Source organism: Epinephelus moara, chromosome 17 (assembly GCF_006386435.1).
Source record: "Epinephelus moara isolate mb chromosome 17, YSFRI_EMoa_1.0, whole genome shotgun sequence".
Classification (NCBI taxonomy): domain Eukaryota; kingdom Metazoa; phylum Chordata; class Actinopteri; order Perciformes; family Serranidae; genus Epinephelus; species Epinephelus moara.
The window spans coordinates 13198794-13220678 of NC_065522.1; the positions used below are offsets into that span (position 1 = coordinate 13198794).

Here is a 21885-nt window from a genome sequence, read left to right on the forward strand (position 1 = left end):
GGATATCCCGACACATCTCTCTCTCTACTGCTGGCACGCTCGCATTTTTCTCATTACATTGTTTTCTTTCTGTGCGCAGGATGAAAACATCATGCGATCAATGCACCTCTTTGAAAATGTTCTTTAACTTTTGGCTGAGTGTGGAGGCTTTGGAAGAGGACATCATCTTAAGCTTGGCCCAATAACTGACTTGGACTCATACTGTGTACAGTGTGCTATGCAGACTTTTGATCATAGATAGAAATATTGTTCATTACTGTGGGCCACAAGTAGGAGTAGGCAATATGGTGCGAACACTCTGGAATACCTTTTGAACATTTTATTGAATAAATTGTAGAACTTTATTACATAAAAAAGAGCTGAATAGAAAATTCAAGGTTGATTTCCAACATTTGTCTCTGGAGTGTCTTTCTGTGTGCCGAACACAGAGTTCTGCAAATTGCATCGGCCTCCAACATTATAAACACGCGGGGAATTCGTGATGAAGGGGGTTTAGACAGGAAGCTTCTATCTCTGTTGCGGCCTCGACTTGTTTTATTTACTGCCAAGTGAAATCACTGTGACTTTTTAAAGCATCAAAAACAAAACTGAACAAAATATCTGAGGTATCTTCAACAGCCCTCTCTGTTTTTACATTCCAGACCGGCTCTCAATTCCAGAGTGTTCTTACCCCCGACTTAGCGAACCATTGTGGTCTGTCCTCTTGCTCTTTGGAGAAAGCATTTAGAGAAAACAAAACACACACGTTGTACCATTTTAAACTGTATATATTATAGATAAAGCATTAGATAAGAATTCTGTGAGAACCTTTTCAACTTTGTTCATGTTTACTTGCCAACTAGAATGAGACAACACAAGGATTGTATTGATGTCAAATTCGGACCATACTATCGATGGTTTGTCTACAGAAGCACACAGGTAGCTATATTTACCATGAGTATAACGTTAGACGATGATATCTTTTGTCATAAGATAAATGCTGCTTTCAGTGTATTTCAGTTAACCCTATGTATTCCCTGTAAAGTAAACCATCTATCTATGTTTTTACTTCTGTTTTGGAAGCACTGTTCAGGAGTTTACACTTAGAGCAGTGTTTGAGGTTATTTATATGGTATTACAGTCATTGTACAAAAGACTGTGGGTTGTACAGTATTAAATGAAAGTTTGCTCTTGGGTGAATTTCAGGTCTTTAGATTTGTCCATAGAATTCACTGTTTTTAATCAGTAAGGGCAGGTGGGTTCGGTTGTCGATACAAACACTGTAACTTTGTATTATACTCGTTATTTTTTGGGTTGTTGGCTAATTTGCTTCCTGCTGTTTTCCTCCTCCTCGTCCTGCGGGCCAAAGCCCCAGCTGCCCGCACCTGTCAGCCCTGATTGGTTCCTGCTGTCTGTGATTAAAGCATTGCTTGGCCCCAAATGTGAGCAAACACAAGGCATGCTGGGTGGAAGTCTCACTTACTGACTGCCTGTTGCTCGTTGGAAACTACTGGATCACTGAGAGAAGTGTCTGGACATTATGTAAGTAAGTTACTAAGTGTTTCAATTTGACTCTTTTCTTTTGGGTACTGGGTATAGAAAGTGTCCATCAAACCAGCCGGAAATCTGATATATACTTGAGAATTGGTTGATTTTTGGTGAATGATTTGCAGCATTTGACAGTTTATCATGTTCATTCAAAGTATGTCGCTACACTGTATAGTCACATAAAAATCTCCTCAGTGAGGCATGTTGGTTGTTAGTTTAGTAAAGAAAATGGCACATTTTTCTCAGTTGTGTTCGTTTGGCTCATGTTATCAGAGACCATGTGTTTATTTCCATCAAGAAATTGCCATTTTTTTTCCTTGATTTGTGTTTGTGTGCCTTACTGTTTGTAAAAATGTTCTTTCTGTTTGGTTGACAACTTTTATTCTCTGAAATATGATCATGAAAAGTAACTGATAAAACAGGGGGGCGGGGAACAAATATTTGCGACATTACCCACTTCTAAACATATCTACAACAGATCCCAGTGGATGAAGACACGTTCTTTCTGAAAAGCATTTCTACATTTCTTGTGTAAATAATATCCAAAGTCAGCGAGCTCTGACAAAGTGAAATAAACTATACACATCAAACTTTCAAATGTGTGTGAAATGATTTAAGTCACATTAAAGGGTGTAGATATGACATGTGTGCTTATGGTGATGGAAACTACTTTAGTGCACCATAATACTTCCTTTTAGAAAAAAAATATGTTTAGATTTTGTATTTGGTGTGATGCGATGTCTGTTCGTGTTCCTTTTCAGATAGTAAATTCTAAAATGTACATTACTGGCTCACGTGTATATAACATAATACGTTTATTAATGCATTTTAGCCTGTGATGTCAACAGAACACGTCCCAAATTACAGATTTTCACACTGTAAGCTTGTAATTTTAGAAAGGACAGTCCCTTTAATTCACTATTAACTACTGTAGTTCTATCGTTTTAAGTATTACATGAGATAGGAGCATATTTTAAAAACCAGATTGTGTTCAACATCATGGACCGAAGTATTTTTATTGTCCATTTTATGCAGATCATATTGTGGAGCAAAGAGCAAATGATTCAGTGTTGCCTTTGACTAAAAGTGATCTGGCGCCCCCCTGTGGTGGCAAGAGGAAAACACACTAGCACAAACTAAACCTAGACTGTATTAAATTAATATTGTTTGTTGTGTATATATTGGTTTTATAGTTTCTTTTGGATATTGTGTCCTTGTAAATAATTTTTTTGTGTAATTGTAAATTATCCGTGCGGTAGATTTCTCACTATATTTGAAAGATGACCACCAATCAGCAGACTGAATGTAAACATTTTGACGACCTTACATATCTTTCCTCTGAAAGCAACATACAGGTCAGAGGGTTTTCGGTGTGGAACATTAATTAAAACTTTCTGTCCTGTACATATCTTTAAGAAACTGAGCAGCAAGAGTTATGTCAAGAATTTAATTTGTTGAGGGTTTGGAATAAAATATACATGGCACGCCAAGACTGTCCACGAGTCAACTCAAGAAACAACCGTCCATATTTCCAGTTCACTTGAAATCACTCCTTCCAACTTAAAATAGTAAGGTACTCAAATTACCTGAGATAAGTTTGCATACAAACCAAAAAAGATAAAAGTCAGCCATAGACCTCGAGGACACATACTTGACATATATACTTGACATATAACAACTATTATATCAACTTAAGGCAGATGGTCATATTTTGAAAAAACAAGCTGTGTATTTCATGTACAAAAGACTTTGTGTAGGCCACACATACACAAAAATATTTATCAGATGCATACGTGAATTACACAGAGGCGATTACCTCGATAAAAATAAGCAACATGATACAGTATGATGCTTTTGCTGTGCTGAAACCAGGACTGAAAAGTTACGTCACCTTGCAGATTATTAACGTGACAGTGAGCTTTTTTTTTACACAATCTGTTGACAAAATTCAGATGGTCCAATAGTAACTGATGATTTTATTGTCCTGACACTTTTGGTACAGGTCAGATTTGTCAGCTGGCACCTTGTTCATAATAATATGGCGTTGTTATTGATTGTTGTGCGACAGTTTTAGTGGAAGGCTTGATATTTGGTCTCTATTTGCTCCCTTTGATGCCTCTGCACCATCACCAGTCCATTCCCTTCACGAGTTTGCTCCTCATGTAGAGCAACAGCTGTGTTCATTTCATTGTAATCTCAGAACACCAAAACAAAACGTTTTCTGCGTCACCGCACGCTGCGAAGATCAAGTCTCTGCTATAAATGGTCAAAGAATCTGATTTGTTTTGTTTTTTTTGGCGTGAACCGACTGCTTTGCTTCACTCATGGTGTAATGACAGGGATAATTTTCAGTCCTGGCAGCAGCAGCAGCATTGTTTCTGCTAAATTCTGAATAACCTGGTACCGTGGATACGCTACGCGTGTGTATGTTTACTTAAGTACATTTTCCACTCGGGCAGCAAAAGTGTGATAAAACGCAGAAGCCTCTAAAAGTCGTTTAAATATTTAAAAATGTATTTGAGCATTTACTGTTTAAAAAAGAAACTTAAGATTTTAAGATGAGTTGCTGAGACTTGTTACGTATTCAGTCTTCGTGGGAGAAAGTCGTTTATAGCAAAGACTGGCGAACTTTATTGAGTTTCAGAGTGAACGTCGACAGTATTGCCCACAAATAACCCCTTGTCTTGTTCTTGGAAATCTACAAATTGAAATGTAAATCTAAACTGACTGCACCGTGGAGATATATGTATTGCTTATGCCCATGGGCTTAATGCCAAAATACCTTTCAGCCTCAGACGCTGATGTCACTCCAGTCTCTGCGGTCCATCACACAGAGCACCTGTGTGGGAAATGCTGGCTGTGTTGTCCATGTATAACTTACAAGTTCCTAAAGTGACAAGTGGTTATTTGAAGATCATACTGTGTGTACACATTAAAGGGTGACAGAAGCATTTTGGAAAGGCAGCTTTGGATTCTCAGATCTCAGAAGGCTCCTCTTGTTTCCTGGTTTCTTCCTCTGTCTTTGTGATACACCTAAAAAGTGTCTTTCTGTGGACCATCCTTAAGATTCAAATGGAGCCGACTGAGACTGACCCTGCGAGGTTTGTGCGTGGTCCATTAGATGGCGTGTTTCTCCCAGGCCAGTGATGGCGGGCACACTGAGGCCAAGTGATTGGGGGGGGGGGTTAAGTGAGGAGCTGCCTGATCTCTCGGTGAACGTAGCAAAGGAAGTCCATGTAGGAAGCGCCACCGTGCAGGCCTTTATCCTCCACCAGGAACTGACGGAACAGCATCTCTGGTTTGTCCTTCTGCCTCACGATTTGGAGCTGAGAAGAGCGGAGGGAAGAAGAAAGCAAAGTGTGATGTGTTTCATGTAAACTTCAATCTGTGTCTGTGCATGTGTTTGTGCTTCATTTGATTGGGATTGCAGCATCAACTATGGATTCATAATAATAAATGTATTCTAACTAAATTGTTTTCTGCAATAAACTGACGCTTACTACTCAGTAGCACTGGGCCTGTAGTGCTTGGGGCCACCTTACAGCAATGACATATACCAACAAAATTTCTAATATATCACACAGTTTGTGTTCTTAACTTAAAGTAAACTATTTTATATGACATGCATTCTTGAGTTGTATTTTGATTTTCTTGTTTATTTAGCAATTTAAAATATTAAATGTGACTGTTGCTGCAGTTGTGGAGGGTGTAGTTACTTAAAAGCTCCACTAGAGGGAGGCAGAGATCGTTTAACAGTTGGCTTTAATTTGTTAATTTTTCTGAGTTTAAAAATGTATTTTAAACAAAAATGCTGCTCCTCTGGTTGACTTACCTTCATAGAGTTCGGCCTCTTTTCAAGCAGGCTGCTGATGATGGATCGGACCTTTTTGGACAACGGGTTGTCTAGTTCTGGCAGCGCACACTGAAAAACACAATTAAAAGGGTTAATAAGTCACTGGTGCTAGTTCAACATATGTTATACTTGTGTCAGAGAACATTAATACATCAAGGATGTGAAGCAAACAGCTTTGATTTAGTTATAAAATTCGGCTCACTTGAAAACTATTTAACGAGTTTGAGTTTGTTCCTTCTTTGAATGTACCAGTGCCACATGTTAAAGTGTTGTTTAAAACTCTGCTTTGAAAATAAATGTCCATCTTTGAACCCTGTGTGAGGTTTATGTGTTTAATTACAGTATTGTTGACTCAGTTTTGCCCATTTTACAGGTTAAACTTGTGGATTTCATCTTGTATTTGAATGTATCAAATGATTTCCTACTGGATCCAATCAGGATCAGATGTAAGATTTTATTACAAATGTAATCTTCTCTGAGTTATGAAGTGCCTACTTCTCAGAAGTGGACTTGTAATTTCAAGGCGTATTGCCTAACCAAACATCCAGGCATTCTCTCCCTGTACTGTAATGCCTCCAGGCACCGCAGAGGTAAGAAAATGTCTCGTCTAATATCTCTACAAACACTGTTTCATTTAGTTTATGAATGTGTTGAGGGGGAAGTGCTGTTGAGTGAATTCTGACCATGTGTCCTTGCAGGTGGGCGAGGGAGGGCAGGTTAAATATGCTCTGGATGAGATCTGGAGGGCTTGCTTGGCCCAGCCACAGAAACATAGAGTGTCCGTTCTCCAGCAGGAACATGCCGGAGTCTGTCAGACGCTCCTCTGAGCAGCGCACTTGAGCGGGCAGAGCCTCGCTGCTGACATCAATGTTGTGCTGAGGAAAAAAAAAAAAAGCAAATTATTACAGCAGTGTCACTTTTTCTTCTATACTGCAAGGAAATTTAGTGAGTTACAGTGCACTCAGTGTGTGGGAGTTTGTCCCGTACCAGTGGGGTGAGGCGTGGGTAGAGCAGCAGCTGTGTGTCCTCCACCCCCATGCCCATGATGGACAGCCTTTGATGGGCTCTGTCATCTGTTGCGAGCTCTGTGCTGCCGACCAAGGGAGCAACTTTCATCAGGCTGTTCATGTAGACGGGGAACACCTTCATGGCATCAGGCAGGATCAGCTACATGCGGACACAGGCGTAAAAACATGACTGTTACTTTCTGAGAGATGGTATCGCATATGCTATGTGCATCAAGGTGTTCTTTGCATCCTAAAAATCAAAGCCTAAATTCAACAAATTTCATTCCAGGTGTTGGCCTGCGCTGACCTGGCTGGCAGCGGAGGGGCTGGCACAGTTCTTCCTGTAGCAGGCCAGCATGTGGGCCGTCTGGTTGACCAGGATCTCTCTCACATTCTTTAGAGGCTGGTTCAGTATGGCGCGGCAGGCTGAGCGGGAACGAGAAAAGGTTCGTTAAAAGACACGAGAGAGAGGGGGAGGAGAGGAACAGAGGGGCATAACTGGCAGCTAAGGATAAGTAGGGGAATAAAAGACAAAGGATGATAAATGAGAAGAATCAGGGACGGGGAAGAGAGCGCACACAAGGGAGCTGAAGAGCAGCTGGACCAATGAAAGAAGGCAAGTGAAGGTCAGTGATACAGCTGTACTTAAGGCTCGCTGTGTGCAGATTACAGAAAGGCTCAGTGACATCTGTATTTTATGTGAAGCATGTGGTTCTCATTTCCACCACTTTATTCTTCTTTTACTCATAAGTCGGTGAGTATTAGTAGATTATCAAGTGATGCATGGGGTAACTCCAGCAAAGGTCAAGATGATACCGCAGTACATTAGCAGGCTGCGTCTGCACGACACTACAACCCCGAATAAAGAAAGCTGACTCCCTCCTGAAATAATACACTGCTTGTAGATCATGGGAAGAAAAAAACATCAGCTCTGCATCTGTGCTTTAAGTGCAGACTTTGAAGAATGTACAAAGATGGTCACCTGATTTGGCGAAGAAGTTGACGAGTGAGTCGGTCTCGCAGCTCTTGTACAGCTCCGACAACTGCGAGCTGCAGTTCAGACTGAGGTTGTGGATGCGGAGGCGTCGCTGTCCACTGATGGTGGTGTACAGCAAGGCACACTGGGAAACAGAGTCCAAATAGAAGTTAAAAACCAATCCTTGGGGATTTAACTCCTAGCAAAACAGCAAACTGATATTGAGGCATATTTTAAAGACACATACCTGTATGAGCGCCCCAGTCTCCTCACTGAGCGTGTCGTCATGCTTGAACTCTACAGTCACAGCCTTGTCGCAATCCACAGCTGCCATCTCTATATCTGTGGTGTTGTTCATATGGATGGCACCAAAGAATTCGGTGGCTCTGAAACCTGAGGACAGACAGTAGAGTATATTAGAGTAAATTGGGAACTCTTTGCGATGTGTTGGTAGCATACCAAGTGCAAAGTCTTTGGATATTCCTTACCTGTACTGGTACGAACGCGCATGACTGCATCAAATCCGATGCTCTTCTGCACGTCTTTTCTCAGGTCTCTCAGGAAATGCTCCCCGTCAGTCTCCACCTGAATCGGCAGCAAATATTGCATGTGTTAGCTTTGAGCAGCAGGTGGCAGTATTGTCACAGTTTGGTCCCATGCCAATGACCATCAGCCCATAAATGCACATTTACACAAGTAATTTAGTCTAATACCAAGAGTGATGATTGACTTAAATGTCAGTTTGAGCCAAAGGAAACAGCAAACAGGATGTTTATGCCACACTAAATTAGATTATTTGTTAATAAGTAATAAAATGCTGGACTGTTGTGTGCCCACATTGTACTGTTATTGTACACTTTATTATAGATTTGTTCCATGTGTGTTCAGCTGCATTGTACAACCTTTGTATGTGGTGTGTTTGTGCAGTTTCGAGTCATTTCCCACGCTTGTTGCACCATTCCTATGGGACAGGTCCATAATAGACTGTGGGTACTGCGCCAAAGTCATTATGTGGATACAACCAGCTTTTATGAGGCTTCAAATGTCTTTGCCTTTGTGTTAAATTATGAGCGTAATGACAAGAAATAAAAACTGAAGAACTGTGCTCTTTATGTGTCTTGCTTGCAGCGTTTCGTTTGTGTGTGTTTCATTGGTCTTCACATACTGTAAAAAAGAATGCCTGCTAATGTTGTACCTGGAAGTTGCTGTACTTGTAGACGGAGCCTCCGGTGTGCGAGGGCACGTCAGCCATGGTTGCAATGTCTACGTACTGGCTAGGAAAGAGGAAGAGATCCACACAGCAGCCCTGCGCCACACAGTCCTTAGACAGCTGCTCGTAAACTCCTTTCTGAGGCTGGAACAGGGTCTAAGGAAAAAAAACAGAACTTTGGATAAGTCAGCATTCCCCTGTAGCAGCGTCCTCAGATTTCAAAGTTCAAAGATAGCATCCACCGCATCAGACTCCACTCATGCGGATGAGTTCCTGTGCTCACTGCAATTAAGCCCTGGCACTGTGCTTCTGCTCAATCAACAACTGCCTGCAGTCTCTATATTTGGAGTTCAAAATAAGCTGTAGAATTTATTTTAACAAAACATTACTCACTTTCTCTTTCTCCGTGTTGACCAGCTTTTTGTCATCCCTGTTCTTGAGTTTGCCAGGGGCCTCGGCAGTGGGCATGGAGGAGTGGAAAATGAAGAGCTTCCCACTGCATTCTGCTGCCTGGAGTGAAGAAGACGATGATGAGAGAGAGTAAAGATCCGAAAAAGAAAATCAAACTGAGGTGTGTAGTTTATAGTTTAAAAAGGAATCCATGAGGTCACAAGGTGCAAACATCCACTCCTGCAAAGGATCAGATAATCCTCATAATAACAAACATTATTTACAGAGCACTCCCCTGTGTTGCAAAATAAACTGATAACCAAAGATTGAGATGTAAGCAATACCCAAAATAAAAATATGAACAGGCATGAACAAATACAAAAGCAACAACTGCTTCCAATTAAACTTTAGTGAACTTTTCCTTTACTGTGTGCCAAAAGACTGACCTCATTTTACTGGGAAAGTTTGTTGGACTTGAAAGTAAACACAAACATATCAGGAAGAGAAAAAAAGAAACTTCACTAAGCTGATAGGTTGACTGAGTTCAGACACCGACGCCAAAGTTGGGGGAAATGTTTTGACGAATTCAAGCAATCTTACTGGGGTGGATTCAGTGCGATTTCTCTTTAGATTATAATTGGTTGACCTTTTCACAAAAACACACAGTTATAAAACACAGTTACAAAAAAATGACAAGTGTGTTAGACGTGCTAACACTGCTGCTAATCAGATGTGGCTTGTCACATAGGATGCTTCCAGCTGTGCTAATGATGTCTGATCTTTCACTTCCTTAAGACAATAAGACAACAGTCTACATGCAAATTTAAAACCTTTGAAACCTGGAGCAACATCGCTTTTTCTTGTGATGCTTTCAGACGCTTTTTGCAAGTATTTAAAGCAGCCACACAAGACTCAGAGACGTTGCAGTCGGCCCTGAGTCTCCCACTTCGTGTTGACAGTTGTCACAGTGTGGCTAACCTTGAATGCCTCCATGCCGGCCTGGATGACAGGAGCAAAGACCGTTTCACTCTCATTGGTGTCTGCAAACATATCAGGGATCTGGTCCAGGAGGCTGGAGAAGAGAAGAACGGGGTTATTCTCACTGCCTTGTCGATTGCCTTCCCACGATAACGTCTGGTTGAAACGTATCCAAGTAAAATACTGTACATTGATCCAGTATTTTGTCTTTGTCGTATTGTTTTTTACTTCAAATACATTGTTCTTTAAATATTTGACTGAAGCCATGCTAATCTCCATTTCAAATTAAACAGTTTCCTGTCCAGTGATACCAAAATATTTTTGTTGTTTAGCTGGATTACTTTAGAGAGTTCTCGGGATAAACATGCCTAATTCTCTCTCCCCCGACAGCATGGGGCATCCAAGATAAACAGCTCCTCCACAAACTCATAACAAGTTGTATCTTACTTGTAGATAACAGCCCTGGAGTCCTGATAGTTGACGAGGAAGCCATCAAGCAGCGGGACAAACATCTCGGCTGTGTCTGAAACCACCATCATCTGTGGCTGGGCCAAAGCGCTCTTCACGTTGTAGAAGTGGAGGACCTTGTTGTAGGTGACGAAGCCAACCTTGACGGCAGAGCTCTCCATACCGTCCTCTCTGTTGAGGGAGAGAGAGCAAGCCTCAGTGAATTTGTGGATCTTTCTAGTAAGTCAAACTGTCATCCTGCAGTCATTACTGAGATCTTACTGCATAGCTGCTTGCAGGACTGTTTATTAAAAAAATCTAGTTTATTTGGGATGGCCATCCCTCTCAAACTGGAATAACATCCAGTATGGACGTGTTTATTAAGACATACTACATCTCCTCCCTCTCTCTGGGCTGTGCTGCAAAAGGCTCAGCCATTTTAGGACAAACTACATCTTTTGCTTCCCCCTCTTTTAAGACTTACTACATCTTCTTCTCCTCCTCCTAGATATACTACATCTTCTCCCTCTCTCTGGGCTGTGCTGTAAAAGGCTCAGCCAAATAATGACACACTACATCTTCTTCCCCCTCTTTATAGACGTATTTCACTGCTGGGAAGACATTCATTCCATAAAACTGGCCTGTCTTTGCAGCAGAAAGACACAAATGCTTCTAAAGTTGGTGCTACATGACCCGAGGAAACAGAGAAAGGGCTGTGGCATTTGCTTTTCCTCAAGAAGTAAAAAACCTACAACTACCACAATGCACTGCGCCAACAAAACAGTGAGCTAAGGTGAGAAATAGGCAACGCAGTAGTAGAATCTTGGTTCGTATTTTATCAGCACTGCTTAGTTTTACCATTCAATCTCATTTTTTTTCAGCCTCATTTTTACAATGCAGGAAACAGTATGGCGCCCACTTTCTGTTCACAAATTCTTGTATTACAGCCAAACAGTGCACTAAAATATGTTTCTGAAGAACATTTTAGATGAGAAATATGCATTCAATCTGTAGTTTGAGCAAGAGCTTCAAACCTAGCAGGGAGATCTGGGCACTGGTAAGATGGAGGGAGGTTTACCACAGTTGATTTACACATACTATCCGCATTGTTGTGGTACAAAGCTGGTTGAGAATCTGCAAGGTATCCCTTTTAAGTTTGAGCTAACATGCTAAGATCCAAAGAGAAATAGATCCAGGTTTACAAAATTCAAGTAAATGTTGGTTGCTGAGAAAAACCACTAGATCCATTTACTTGACTGTACTTGACTTGACTCATGCCTGCTATTTTTTCTCCTTGTCTTTTACTCAGTATTACAATCAAATAGCTTCTAGATTCACACTGAAAAAAATGAGGGAAATGTTATATATCATATGTCTGTATTTTCCTAATAATTTCCTATTAAGGTGTCTGGAAATAACTATGTAACATATTTGCAAAACTTAGAGAGAAGATATGAATTTCCTTGAAAGAACTGCTCAATTTCAACCAAAATGAGTATTCATTTACTTTGAACCCTGAGCAACTTGGTCTGATTTTCTTCAAACAATTATTACTCAAAAAGTAATAAGCAACTTGGCAAAAAAAAGTCCTGCAAATTGCACAAAAAAATAGAAGATTTAGGAAACAATAATCATATAAATGATAAAAATGTCCAGGAAACGGTTATTTTAAGGTAATTTTTTTGTACTTTATTTGCTAATTTTCAGGTCATTTTCTTGCACTGTTTTCTTTCCTTTTTTTGCTGGTCTTTCTTGAACATAAAACCATACATCAAAACCTTTCGCCATCATAGTAATTTAAAAGCATTCTTTGCCGACACTGCCAACTGCAGTTTGTACGTCTCTCTTCTTAAATCATGCCGACACACTAAGGAACATGCAACGTGGGTCAAAACAGTTACTGCAAAACCCTTTGAAATAAATATGCCACTGCTCAACTATGAGCCCACAGCTTCTCTGTGAACATTAGTCACAGGTGCTGTTGGAAATAACAGATTCAGACTGGACTAGTTTATTTGATTACTCTCATACTGTACCAGACAGTGATTAAAAAATACCAGTGATGATTAAAAAAAGTCTACGTCTACATCTGCGTTTACTTAAAGTGGGCTCTGGCTTTATCTTGAGTGAATTAAACACACATTTGGCAAAAACTGCAGAACGACATGAACTAAAACGCAGAGTGTCCGAATGCTTTAATTTAGTGCCCGTAAAAACAAAAGTAAAGCTTTAAACACAGAAGAGAGGGCTTATCTTAAATACACTTCTACTAAGTGTTTTAAGGATGATGTCATGGCAGCAGACAAATGGGAACGTACTGCTGCTGGCACTAATGAAGTGGAGAGACGAAAGGACAGTTTTCATGTTATTTTTAGGAGTAACCAGGTGAAGTACATCATCCTCTCCCCCGTGATAAATCAAAAACTCACTTGTGCAGTGATGCTTAGCACAAAACCAGTGTTTTCTGTGCAACAAAGGGTTTTATTTTGGATGGCTTTCAAAGATGAGAGCCTGCACTGTAATATTTTCCATTTCTGGCAGCCTTGGTGCCCTCCCTAACCGATACCCACCATCTGCAAACCTTCATGCAAGAATATTCAGCTGATGAGAGCAGATAGTTGGCTTGGTGTTTAAGACTTGAGGGAAGTTCCTTTTTGGGCAAGGCATATGTTTAATGTGAACTGTGGTAGACTGGAGTGTCAGTGTAAAAGATGCATAGCACTTAATGTATCAAGCGTGTATGTGTGTTTTTCTGATATATTGTGTTGTACCTGGGCAGATTCTCCAGCAGAGTCTTCAGCTCATCACAGATCAGTTTGACCAGTCCGCTTTTGATGTTGTTGTAGGACACGTCAATCATAAAGATGTAGGCGGGAGGGTTCGGAGGCTTGTTGTTCTGTGTGAGAAGAAGGCAGCAGGTGTCATGAATAAGTTGCTATTTTAAAATCTTTCCAAGGTCACATGGCTTGTCATGCAGGCATGCAGCATAAAATACCTGATTTCAAAAGGGAAATGAGAAAAAGTGTCTCTTGTGCAAACTTAAACTCTTGAATAAACGAGTCAAGAACAAACAACTTATTCCTCTTTTCGATCCTGTGTCCTCGAATTTAAGGTCTTAATCATACCATATCAGCAGAGGGCTAACACCTAGGGGCTGCCTTCCACCTTCCATTTCTGTTATTAGTTCTTGAATACCAGAGATATGATTTCTGTTAGAGCTTGCTTAGAACTTGGGGTAGCTGTGAGAAGACCATGACGGTTATGAATTCCTGCATGGTCGGCAATGGCAATGGAGTGTGTGTGTGTGTGTGTGTGAGGGGGATTGGTGGTAAGACATTGTTATGTTTCCACAGCTACAACCCATGACAAGACAATCACCTTGCAGGCTTTTGTTTAAGAGCTGCCCAGCAGAGGCTGTTTATACATCTTAATAAACAGAGCAAAAGTAGGCCAGTGGAGTGACTCAGCTTTGCCAGCTTACTCGAACCCTCTAATGTTGTTCTCAACAGCCACAGCCCCCATGGGGATGTGCACCTGATTGGCCTTGCTGTCTTTCCAGTGTTTGCAAAACAACGGAGCTGAACACTGTCTGTTCTGCATTCAGTTTTGAGAAAGCTCATGATGGATAATGTAGGGTGCCAAAAGGTCCCTCAGAAAAAACAGTAATGCAGTATAGATAGCGGTAAAAGATCCTTTAGTAGGTGTGCTGTACCTTGCAGTAGTCAAGGGTGGCTACGAACTCGTAGGATCCCAGTGACAGCTCGGGCTTCTCATAGAAGTCCACCCTCCGGCCCATGTGGTCAAGGTGTTGGAAATAGTTGACTGGCACTAGAGAAAGATAAAGAAATAAATCTGAGTATGGAAGTGTGCGCATTATATAAATAGTTGGCTGCTTAGCCTTTTCTGCATTGTACCTTACCTTCACTGGTGCAGCTACAGAAGCCACACTGGTAGCGACGACCCCCATCAATAAACTGCATGTAGGGACACATGTAGGCCTTGCATCGATTGCAGCGGATTGGGCCTGTCTCGCCGTGGTTCACAACGTATAGAGGAGTCTACACACACAAATAGACATTATGGTCAAGTCTTTAACAGCTGTTCCTAAATAAAGCAGGCTTGTGTGTTGCAAGATCAGTGCCTTAAAAGGAAGTTGATGATTATAAGTGTTTAATCCCCTGTGACGTTTCCCATGTTTTCATTAATGCAGTATTTACTGTACTTGGACCGTACTCTTGCTCATCCTACTGTACTGTACACACATGTAAATTCTGCTCTGTCTGACGCCTCAGTGATTCCATGGCACCCAAACAATACACATGTATATACAGAACATTTGTCTGACGTAGATTGTAAATGCTTAGCATGAAGCTATTTGATAATACACATACCATAGCACTGTTAGTGAGTAACATATGCAGGCCTGCAGATGACGGAAACCGCTGTTTATTCAAGACTCTCTGCAGGCTGAATTGAAAACTTTTGCTTCAAATGAACTCAACTACCATAAAACACATGCAGACAAGGTAGCAAGTAGGTTTATTTTTAGACTGGAGACTTCCAGGTGGAGAGTAAAAGTGTTTACATTATCTTACAGCTGTTTACTCGTTGCAGAGAACAAAACCTGTTGGATGATAAAGCAATGCATACAGCATCCAAGCACAACAACAGAGCATTAATTAATACATCTTAGAATTTTGCTTTAATTATACAGTGTATATGCTCCAAGTTGCACAAGATGGAATCAAATTTGAAAGTGCAAAATACTCAAGTTTGATTGCTTTTGTATAAACTTTCTCCTTTCTTCTTCTGTGGTCCCTGTAGATCTGACATTAGCTAATTAGCCTAAAGCCAGATGAGAGAACGCTAACATTGCCTAAAAAGGCCAATGGGTGCCTGGGACAAGGCGAGTGGAGGGGGGAAATATCTACAGCAGGATTCTTGGACCACATATGATCCAAAAGGAGGTCATTCACAGGACAGCGTAACTTTTTTAGTGCACGGAGACATCTATCAGAGGAGAGGCAGATTTGGTGGTTGCTTGCTCTACTGTCCCAAAGTGATATTTAGTTTTTTAATAATCTTTTAAAAAAGAAAAGCAGACGTTTCAGTCTCTGTCCTACGAGTAAATGCCACAGTAGGATATCACAAACAAAACCTTGTGTCTCAATTAAGGCTTTAACTACCTATGAACTGCTGTAACAACTTGTAAAATGAAGATAGACTTCAAAAAATGTGAGATTCGAATAGGAGAATATAAACACATCCTCCATGGGAAATGCAATCATTTTGTGTAACTGTAATAATTTTGTGTTACTACTTCTGTCTCCTGTAGTGTAATGTACCTGTTTAGTCTTATGCTTTAGTATCTGTTGACCTTTAAAAATACATGTCCAGGCAGTATACTCTGCTTGATCATAACCAGTCACACCATGGTTTATTGTTTCATGTATCCACATAATGTGCACACACACACACTCATTGGTGTATTGTATTGGATGCAGGATCTGATAGGATCTGATGTTCAAGGACTGAAGTGGGAAGTACCTAGGATGTGATAGGATTTGATGTGCATTTATGACACCATTATGTTTGGGCTTATGTGGGAAGGATTAAAGAGAAGAGCATAAAAGAGAGCACACAGACAGCAAAACTTCAGTCCTGCTCTGGAGCTTGACTCATTGAGTTGTATGTGTTGTTGCCTGCGAACACATTAAACTCAGTTGCACTCGATTCTACGTGTCTCCAGTGATTCCTTGACTGCTGAGTATTTGGTTTTAAAGATAGTTATTTTGGACAAGAGCAAAAGTAGTCTAAAAGTTGAAGACGAGGTCGGGACCCACCAGGCCCAATTCCGGGCCCCGAATTCTGCTTCATCACTCCCACAAGTGTTCTTGTAAGTTTCATTAGTCATTCTTGAGATGACGGTGTACAGCATTCAAAAAACCCAACTCACTCTAAGGATAGAAATGCTTTGGTGTGGTGTGAATGTTTTTGCATGCAAAGTTTCCTGTATAAAGAAGTTAGGCCCACCCAAGAAGATTTTTGTCCTTTCAAAAGTCTGCATGGCAGTGTGAAAATACAAACTGATTAAAAATATGTCTGATGCATTGATGAGTAACATACAGAATTGGAGAAAAAAATCAAAATAACTCTCCACCACAGACTCCTCAAGTGATGGGTGCTCCCAACAGAAGTTTGATCAGACTTTATCATAGCAAGTGACGGTGTTGTTTTTAGATAGGGCAACTGACTTTAACTTAGAAGTAAAACAATGCTTACCTCATTCTTTGGCAAACTGGCAAAGGGTTTAATGATGGAAGCCAGGGGCACTTGGCACTGTTTGGCCAGATCGGCAGTGCAGGGTAGGGAGTAGGTGGTGCAGCGCATGAACCTGGGACTGGCATTGCCTGGGTTTGTCAAAAAGAAGGGTCAGTGACGTAAATATCATGACAAAGCACATTTCTTTTACCACTCCCTTAGAACAAAGTGTAGACTGTTATTATCCATGCATTGATTTACTATCACCAGAAACGGTCAGTAATTACAATTCTGAAGAAAGGTTTGCGCAAAAGTACATTTTGAGCAAGGGCCTCTTAATTATACACCACAAATCACATAGAAATGACTGGATCTGCACAACATGTACAAGTACACATGCTGTATATATCTGTAGCTGCTCTTTCCAAAGGAAAAAAATGCTTGGAGAGAAGTTTAAATGTTATTATGAGTTACCTTGGTCCTGTGCTGTGAAGTCGGTGGTGACCAGAGGTGGAACTTGTCCTCTGATGTTTGTGCTGTAGACCTGTCCCCCTTGTTTGACTCGGTCATCCTCAATGACTTGAGTCTAAAGCAGACAAGTTATGTATTACAGAACAGTCTATGTCCTTTAGAGTTGTTCAGTAGGCACCATGTAATTTTAACAAAGAAAAGATTTAAGTCGCCTACATACACCAAGTGGCTGGTTCAAAATGTGAAATGACGTGTGGTATGTTGATATGTGAAGGTATGCAGTCTCAGGAGGATTAGTCGTCTACTCACTATGCTGGGGATAGAGTCAGGGTCCAGTTTCTTCTGAGGTGGTCCCGCCAGTCCTGGTGCTCCAGGGAAGGCTCCTGGCATGCCTGGCTGGGGCCCAGCCATGTGTCCCCCGAACTGACCTGTACATCAAAGCAGGATAGGCTGGCTATTAAATTATATGTATTGGGTACGGTGTAAAGATGGAATTGTACGCAGCATGTTGACTTGATAACTTCTGATCTGACTGCTCCAATACTAGCTATGAGAACATATTGTTTTATGTTTATCAAAAGGATAAAGATGGAGATTCAAGCATTACCACATGAAAAGATTAAACATTTTCTGTTGTGAATGGTGATTTTTCTTTTACATATGTTCATTAACTGCCCCTATTTGCTGGTGTTTCTATCTGTCTGTCCAGCAGGTGATGTCTCTTACCACATCATCCATACGCTGAGCTGATGACCACAAATCAGTGTCTCTACCAGTAAGTAACTCAACTGTTTTTGGTTTACAGTGTCACAGTTACCTCCTTGCTGTGGGTATCCTGGTGGACCAGCAGCTCCAGGACCAGGCTGCTGGAAACCTCCAGGGCCCGGAGGCCCAGGGAAGGGTCTACCCATGCCTGCCATAGGTGGGCCTCCCATAGGTGGACCAGCCATCGGTGGGCTTGACATTGGTGGGCCTGCCATCGGTGGGCCTGCCATTGGCGGGCCTGCCATCTGTGGGCCTGCCATTGACATGCTTGCTGGGGGTGACTGTGGTGGAGACATCTGGGGAGACATGTGAGGTGACTGCGGGCCTGGAGGCATCTGTGGCTGGCCCATTGCTGGAGGAGGGGGTGTTTGGAAAGGCTGCTGAGCTACAGAGCTTGCAGGAGGAGGGCTCTGCATGGGACCTGGAGCTGCACAATTAAAATGTGAGGTGAAGAAATGCAATGTGGTGAGGACATTTTCTAATCCCTGTCTTATCCTGTCTACTGATGTAAGATGATTACTTGGCTATATATGCCACACCCTGCTGTATGATCTGTAGCAAGTATAAATCCTTAAATGGCAAACTTACCGTAGTTGCCCATGTTCATAGCACTCATCTGATTGGTGAGCTGCTGCGTTGGAGGCGGGGCCGGAGAAGCCATATTGTTGTACTGGGACTGTGGAGGTCGTCCATAAGATGCAGAAACAGCTGGTGGAGCAGGATATCTGAGGATTATAAGAACACTTTTTAATACAGCAGGTGCAGTGTGGTCTCATGATGTACTTATCACCTGAAGCTGATTTTAACATGCAGTATTAAAGTTTGCTAACATGGTCTGAATAGATATGTTGGGTCTAATCCTTCCTGATTAAAAAACAGTTTTTTACTTGGGCAATCACGGAGTTTAGTGATTTAGCAACAAGAAAAAACAGACTGCTTTCTTTCTGTATTTTCCCCTGCACATTCTCTTTATGTTGATTTCAGAGAGAAAACTAGCCGTGCCAAACAGTTGCTGTTTAGTGAAGATTGTTACCTTTGTGGATGTGCGCCATTCTGCTGGACATTTGGATTGTACTGAGTGGACGATGGAGGTGGAGGCATACCGGCAGCAGAGGAAACTGGTGATTTCATCATACCTTCAGAAAGAAAACAGACGCCACGTGTAAATGTTATCAGAGGTAAATTCATTCTTGCTTACAATCTTTGATACAGTATAGACTTCTTTTGTTGCTAGACCTTTTCACTGTAAATATATAAGAGAGCTCAGTGTTCTTACAGGGTCAGAGTATAGGCATCAGTGCGGACATGTGCGGACTGAGACTGCCATTTTAAAGGAATGCTACATACAGCTAAGTGTGTAGTTTGCCTAAACAGATCTCTTAATGTGAAAGGGTTGATCCAAACAGACACCTGATTCCAGTGCTGTCCTGACCTTTCTAAAAAAACTACTGTCAATAGCTCTACAGAAAGTCTAGGGACTGGTTTGCACTTCAGTCATACAGAGCTTGCTTCAGTGTGCTGTGGCATTTAATATAAAGCCAATAAAGTTACTGTATCTTTGTTTGTGCTTCTGGTACCTCACATGTGTGCTACCACAGCAGTATAGCAGCACATTAAATATCTAAAGGCCAGAAAAACAAATTAAATCAATGACAGATAAAACATAATGAACACTATGCTACAAAACATCTTTAGCTGCAAACTAAGACATGTTATATACTATTACTCATATCCTGCAAATATCCATGTCAGCCGAAAACCGAAACCCAAACTTCATCTCTGAAAGCTTAGCAATTGTCAGCTTCTGTTGTGCTACAGAGACAGAGCACTTGCTACAATTGATATAAATCGAGCATGAATGAGTTGATCATGCTAGCTAGCACGATTGCACTTGTTAAATGAAAGCCTTCAACAAGAGTTCAAGTCCTTTACCTGCTGGTGGAGCATTGAACGCTTGAGGCGGTCCCCCATAGTGCCCATAGAGAGGCTGAGCAGGACCGGTACCAAATCCACCTTGGTAGCCCCCCATCCCTGGCTGGGCCTGGGAGTATGGGGGTGCAGCAACATAACCCTGTTGACTCATTCTGATGGGATGTTACTGTCTTCTCATGCCAGGATGAATGAGTTTTGACAACCTGTGAAGTTGAAAGAGTGAAATTGGAGATGAAACAGGAGAAAGGGAAACAAGTAATACAGAAATAGAAACTGAAATTTGCTGGTGAAAACATGACATTTTTGGAAAGTAATGTTTCCATCCTATAATAAGTGTCAATAAATTTAGCATGATTACAAATCCATACTAACAACAAGTGATATTTGACCTCATGCAATCGTCTACACTCGTGTAACATGGACCTTTGGCATTGCTTATGGAGAGATAAGGCAGGCCTTACCTTGCTAATATTATCTTTGGTGGCTACATGAGTTGTCACTTATTGTTGTGCTGTCAGAACTACAATGCAATGTCCCTAACATCTGCACAATTCCAGTAATAAGGATGCCTATATTATACATTACATTTAAACGCACTGGTAGCAAACTGCAGCCTTTCACAATGAAAGTCCCAAAGCAGAGGGCCTATAGACTTCTTCAGGATGTCAAAGCTTTAAAACAAGTTGAACTTCGGCACAGCTGGGTCAACAGAAATAACAGCTGCGCACTGACAACTCCGTGAAAGTCCTTTATTACAACATAATAAACCAGTTTAACACATTCTACCCAAACTAAACCCACGAAGAAGAAAAATTAACCGTTGTTAATTGCTCAGTTCGACAGTTAATAGTGTCTGCCACTTCCGAGAATTGCCACGTCAAAGACCGTTATGATAGCTAAAACATTTGAGCATCCCTGCCTTCCTTTAAGTCACAGCCAGCTGAACGGACATACATGTTATCCTCTATCTAATACCATATTTTCTATGACATAAAGCTTAACACTTTGTGGAAAGAGCGCAGTGACATGATAGCACAGCATCTTGTCCAGTGTTAATTACCTATTGACAGAAAACATCTTGCTAGCTACGCGGAAATTACTACAAAGTTTTCCTTTGCGCCACAAACGCATTCAATTCAAACATACATACCTTCAAATAGAGGATAATATGAGGCAGAATAAGACATTTGTGTTGGCTCCATATGTAAATGATGTCGTAATGGTGTTTACCTGAATATCGGGCAGAGTCCTCTTCACTGTCTATTGCCCTCAGTGGAAGCAGAGTGCCACGTCAAACTCCACTACAGCACCGGTCGCTACGTTGGTAACGCGACGACAAGCACTAGTGTCGACGAGGAGGAAATGACTCACAGTTTCCGGTTGTGCTTTTCAAAATAAAACATGTAATGACGAATAAACGTTCTTACACGATATAAATTACACAAGCACAATACTCGTTTCTGACAATATAGCTATTTAAAGCCAAGGAAAGTAATTTGACGTTCTGTAAGCTTAGTTATTAATGTTACAGCGTTACATTATGCTTTTATGTTGAAGTGTAAACAGTTACCCTTCTGGCTTTGGTCGCTGTGTTTTCAGCTAACTTGAGAGGGCCCGTCAGTCGTGTCTGGCGTTGTGCGCATGCGTGAAAAAGAGGGACCCCATACACGTCAGCACAGGGGATGTGGACCTGTGCGGCTCTTGTAATGTGAGTTTCATCATTATCTGAACACTGAACAGTTTTGACTTTCTGTTATGATAAAACACAGCCCAAATAACTTTCATTTTATAAATAAGGACAACATAAGAAAGTGGTGAGAGATTTTCTTAGCTTTATTGATTAAGCAGAAGAGAGTTCCAGTTGTAGGACCGCAAAACCTGCACATATAGCCTAGTTAGGCCTATATGTATGTACAAGCTGTGAAACAGCCTTTTTTACCTTCTATATTTACACACAAATCATGTCCCGGTGTTTTTTTTGTTTTTTTCTTTTAATTTTTAATTACATCATGGGAGAAAATGTAAAGGATACAGGCTCTATAATTGAACAGTTAAATGAAATTTCTAT

At 41.1% G+C, this 21885-nt stretch overlaps 2 protein-coding genes across 6 annotated transcripts in view; one reads left to right on the top strand and one right to left on the bottom strand.

Moving 5' to 3' along the window:
* kcnip4a (potassium voltage-gated channel interacting protein 4a) overlaps window positions 1-2696 on the top strand; it is a 150330-nt gene extending 147634 nt beyond the window's left edge. For all 4 annotated transcript variants that reach the window (XM_050066768.1, XM_050066771.1, XM_050066770.1 and 1 more), the window contains one exon: window positions 80-2696. In XM_050066768.1, the coding sequence (XP_049922725.1) occupies window positions 80-127 (48 nt within the window). In that variant the 3' untranslated portion in view covers window positions 128-2696. The remainder of the gene's footprint in view (window positions 1-79) is intronic.
* A 264-nt stretch (window positions 2697-2960) lies between these two features.
* Window positions 2961-21144, bottom strand: sec24d (SEC24 homolog D, COPII coat complex component). Of its 2 annotated transcripts, none has more exons than XM_050066741.1 (23): window positions 21048-21144; window positions 19818-20020; window positions 18919-19021; window positions 18474-18610; window positions 17938-18312; window positions 17430-17548; window positions 17124-17235; window positions 16671-16798; window positions 14308-14446; window positions 14101-14216; window positions 13160-13284; window positions 10389-10580; window positions 9942-10035; window positions 8967-9083; window positions 8559-8729; window positions 7852-7948; window positions 7611-7756; window positions 7370-7508; window positions 6695-6813; window positions 6368-6547; window positions 6064-6255; window positions 5360-5449; window positions 2961-4853 (listed from the first exon to the last, which is right to left on the bottom strand). In XM_050066741.1, the coding sequence occupies exons 2-23, from the start codon at window positions 19966-19968 to the stop codon at window positions 4713-4715; spliced, it is 3183 nt and encodes a 1060-aa protein (XP_049922698.1). In that variant the 5' UTR covers window positions 19969-20020; window positions 21048-21144; the 3' UTR covers window positions 2961-4712. The 2 variants fall into 2 exon arrangements, with proteins under 2 accessions (XP_049922698.1, XP_049922697.1); XM_050066740.1 differs by having other exon boundaries at window positions 20968-21081.
* Between the last annotated feature and the right edge of the window lie 741 nt (window positions 21145-21885).

Bases quoted from the DNA above. Each gene is read 5' to 3' on its own strand.
- sec24d (XM_050066741.1), bottom strand. From the start codon at position 19,968: ATGAGTCAACAGGGTTATGTTGCTGCACCCCCATACTCCCAGGCCCAG. The intron at 18,611-18,918 runs GTAACAATCTTC...TATAATCCTCAG, and splicing joins AATGGCGCACATCCACAAAG to ATATCCTGCTCCACCAGCTG. The intron at 6,256-6,367 runs GTACGGGACAAA...TTTTTTCCTCAG, and splicing joins ACCCACGCCTCACCCCACTG to CACAACATTGATGTCAGCAG.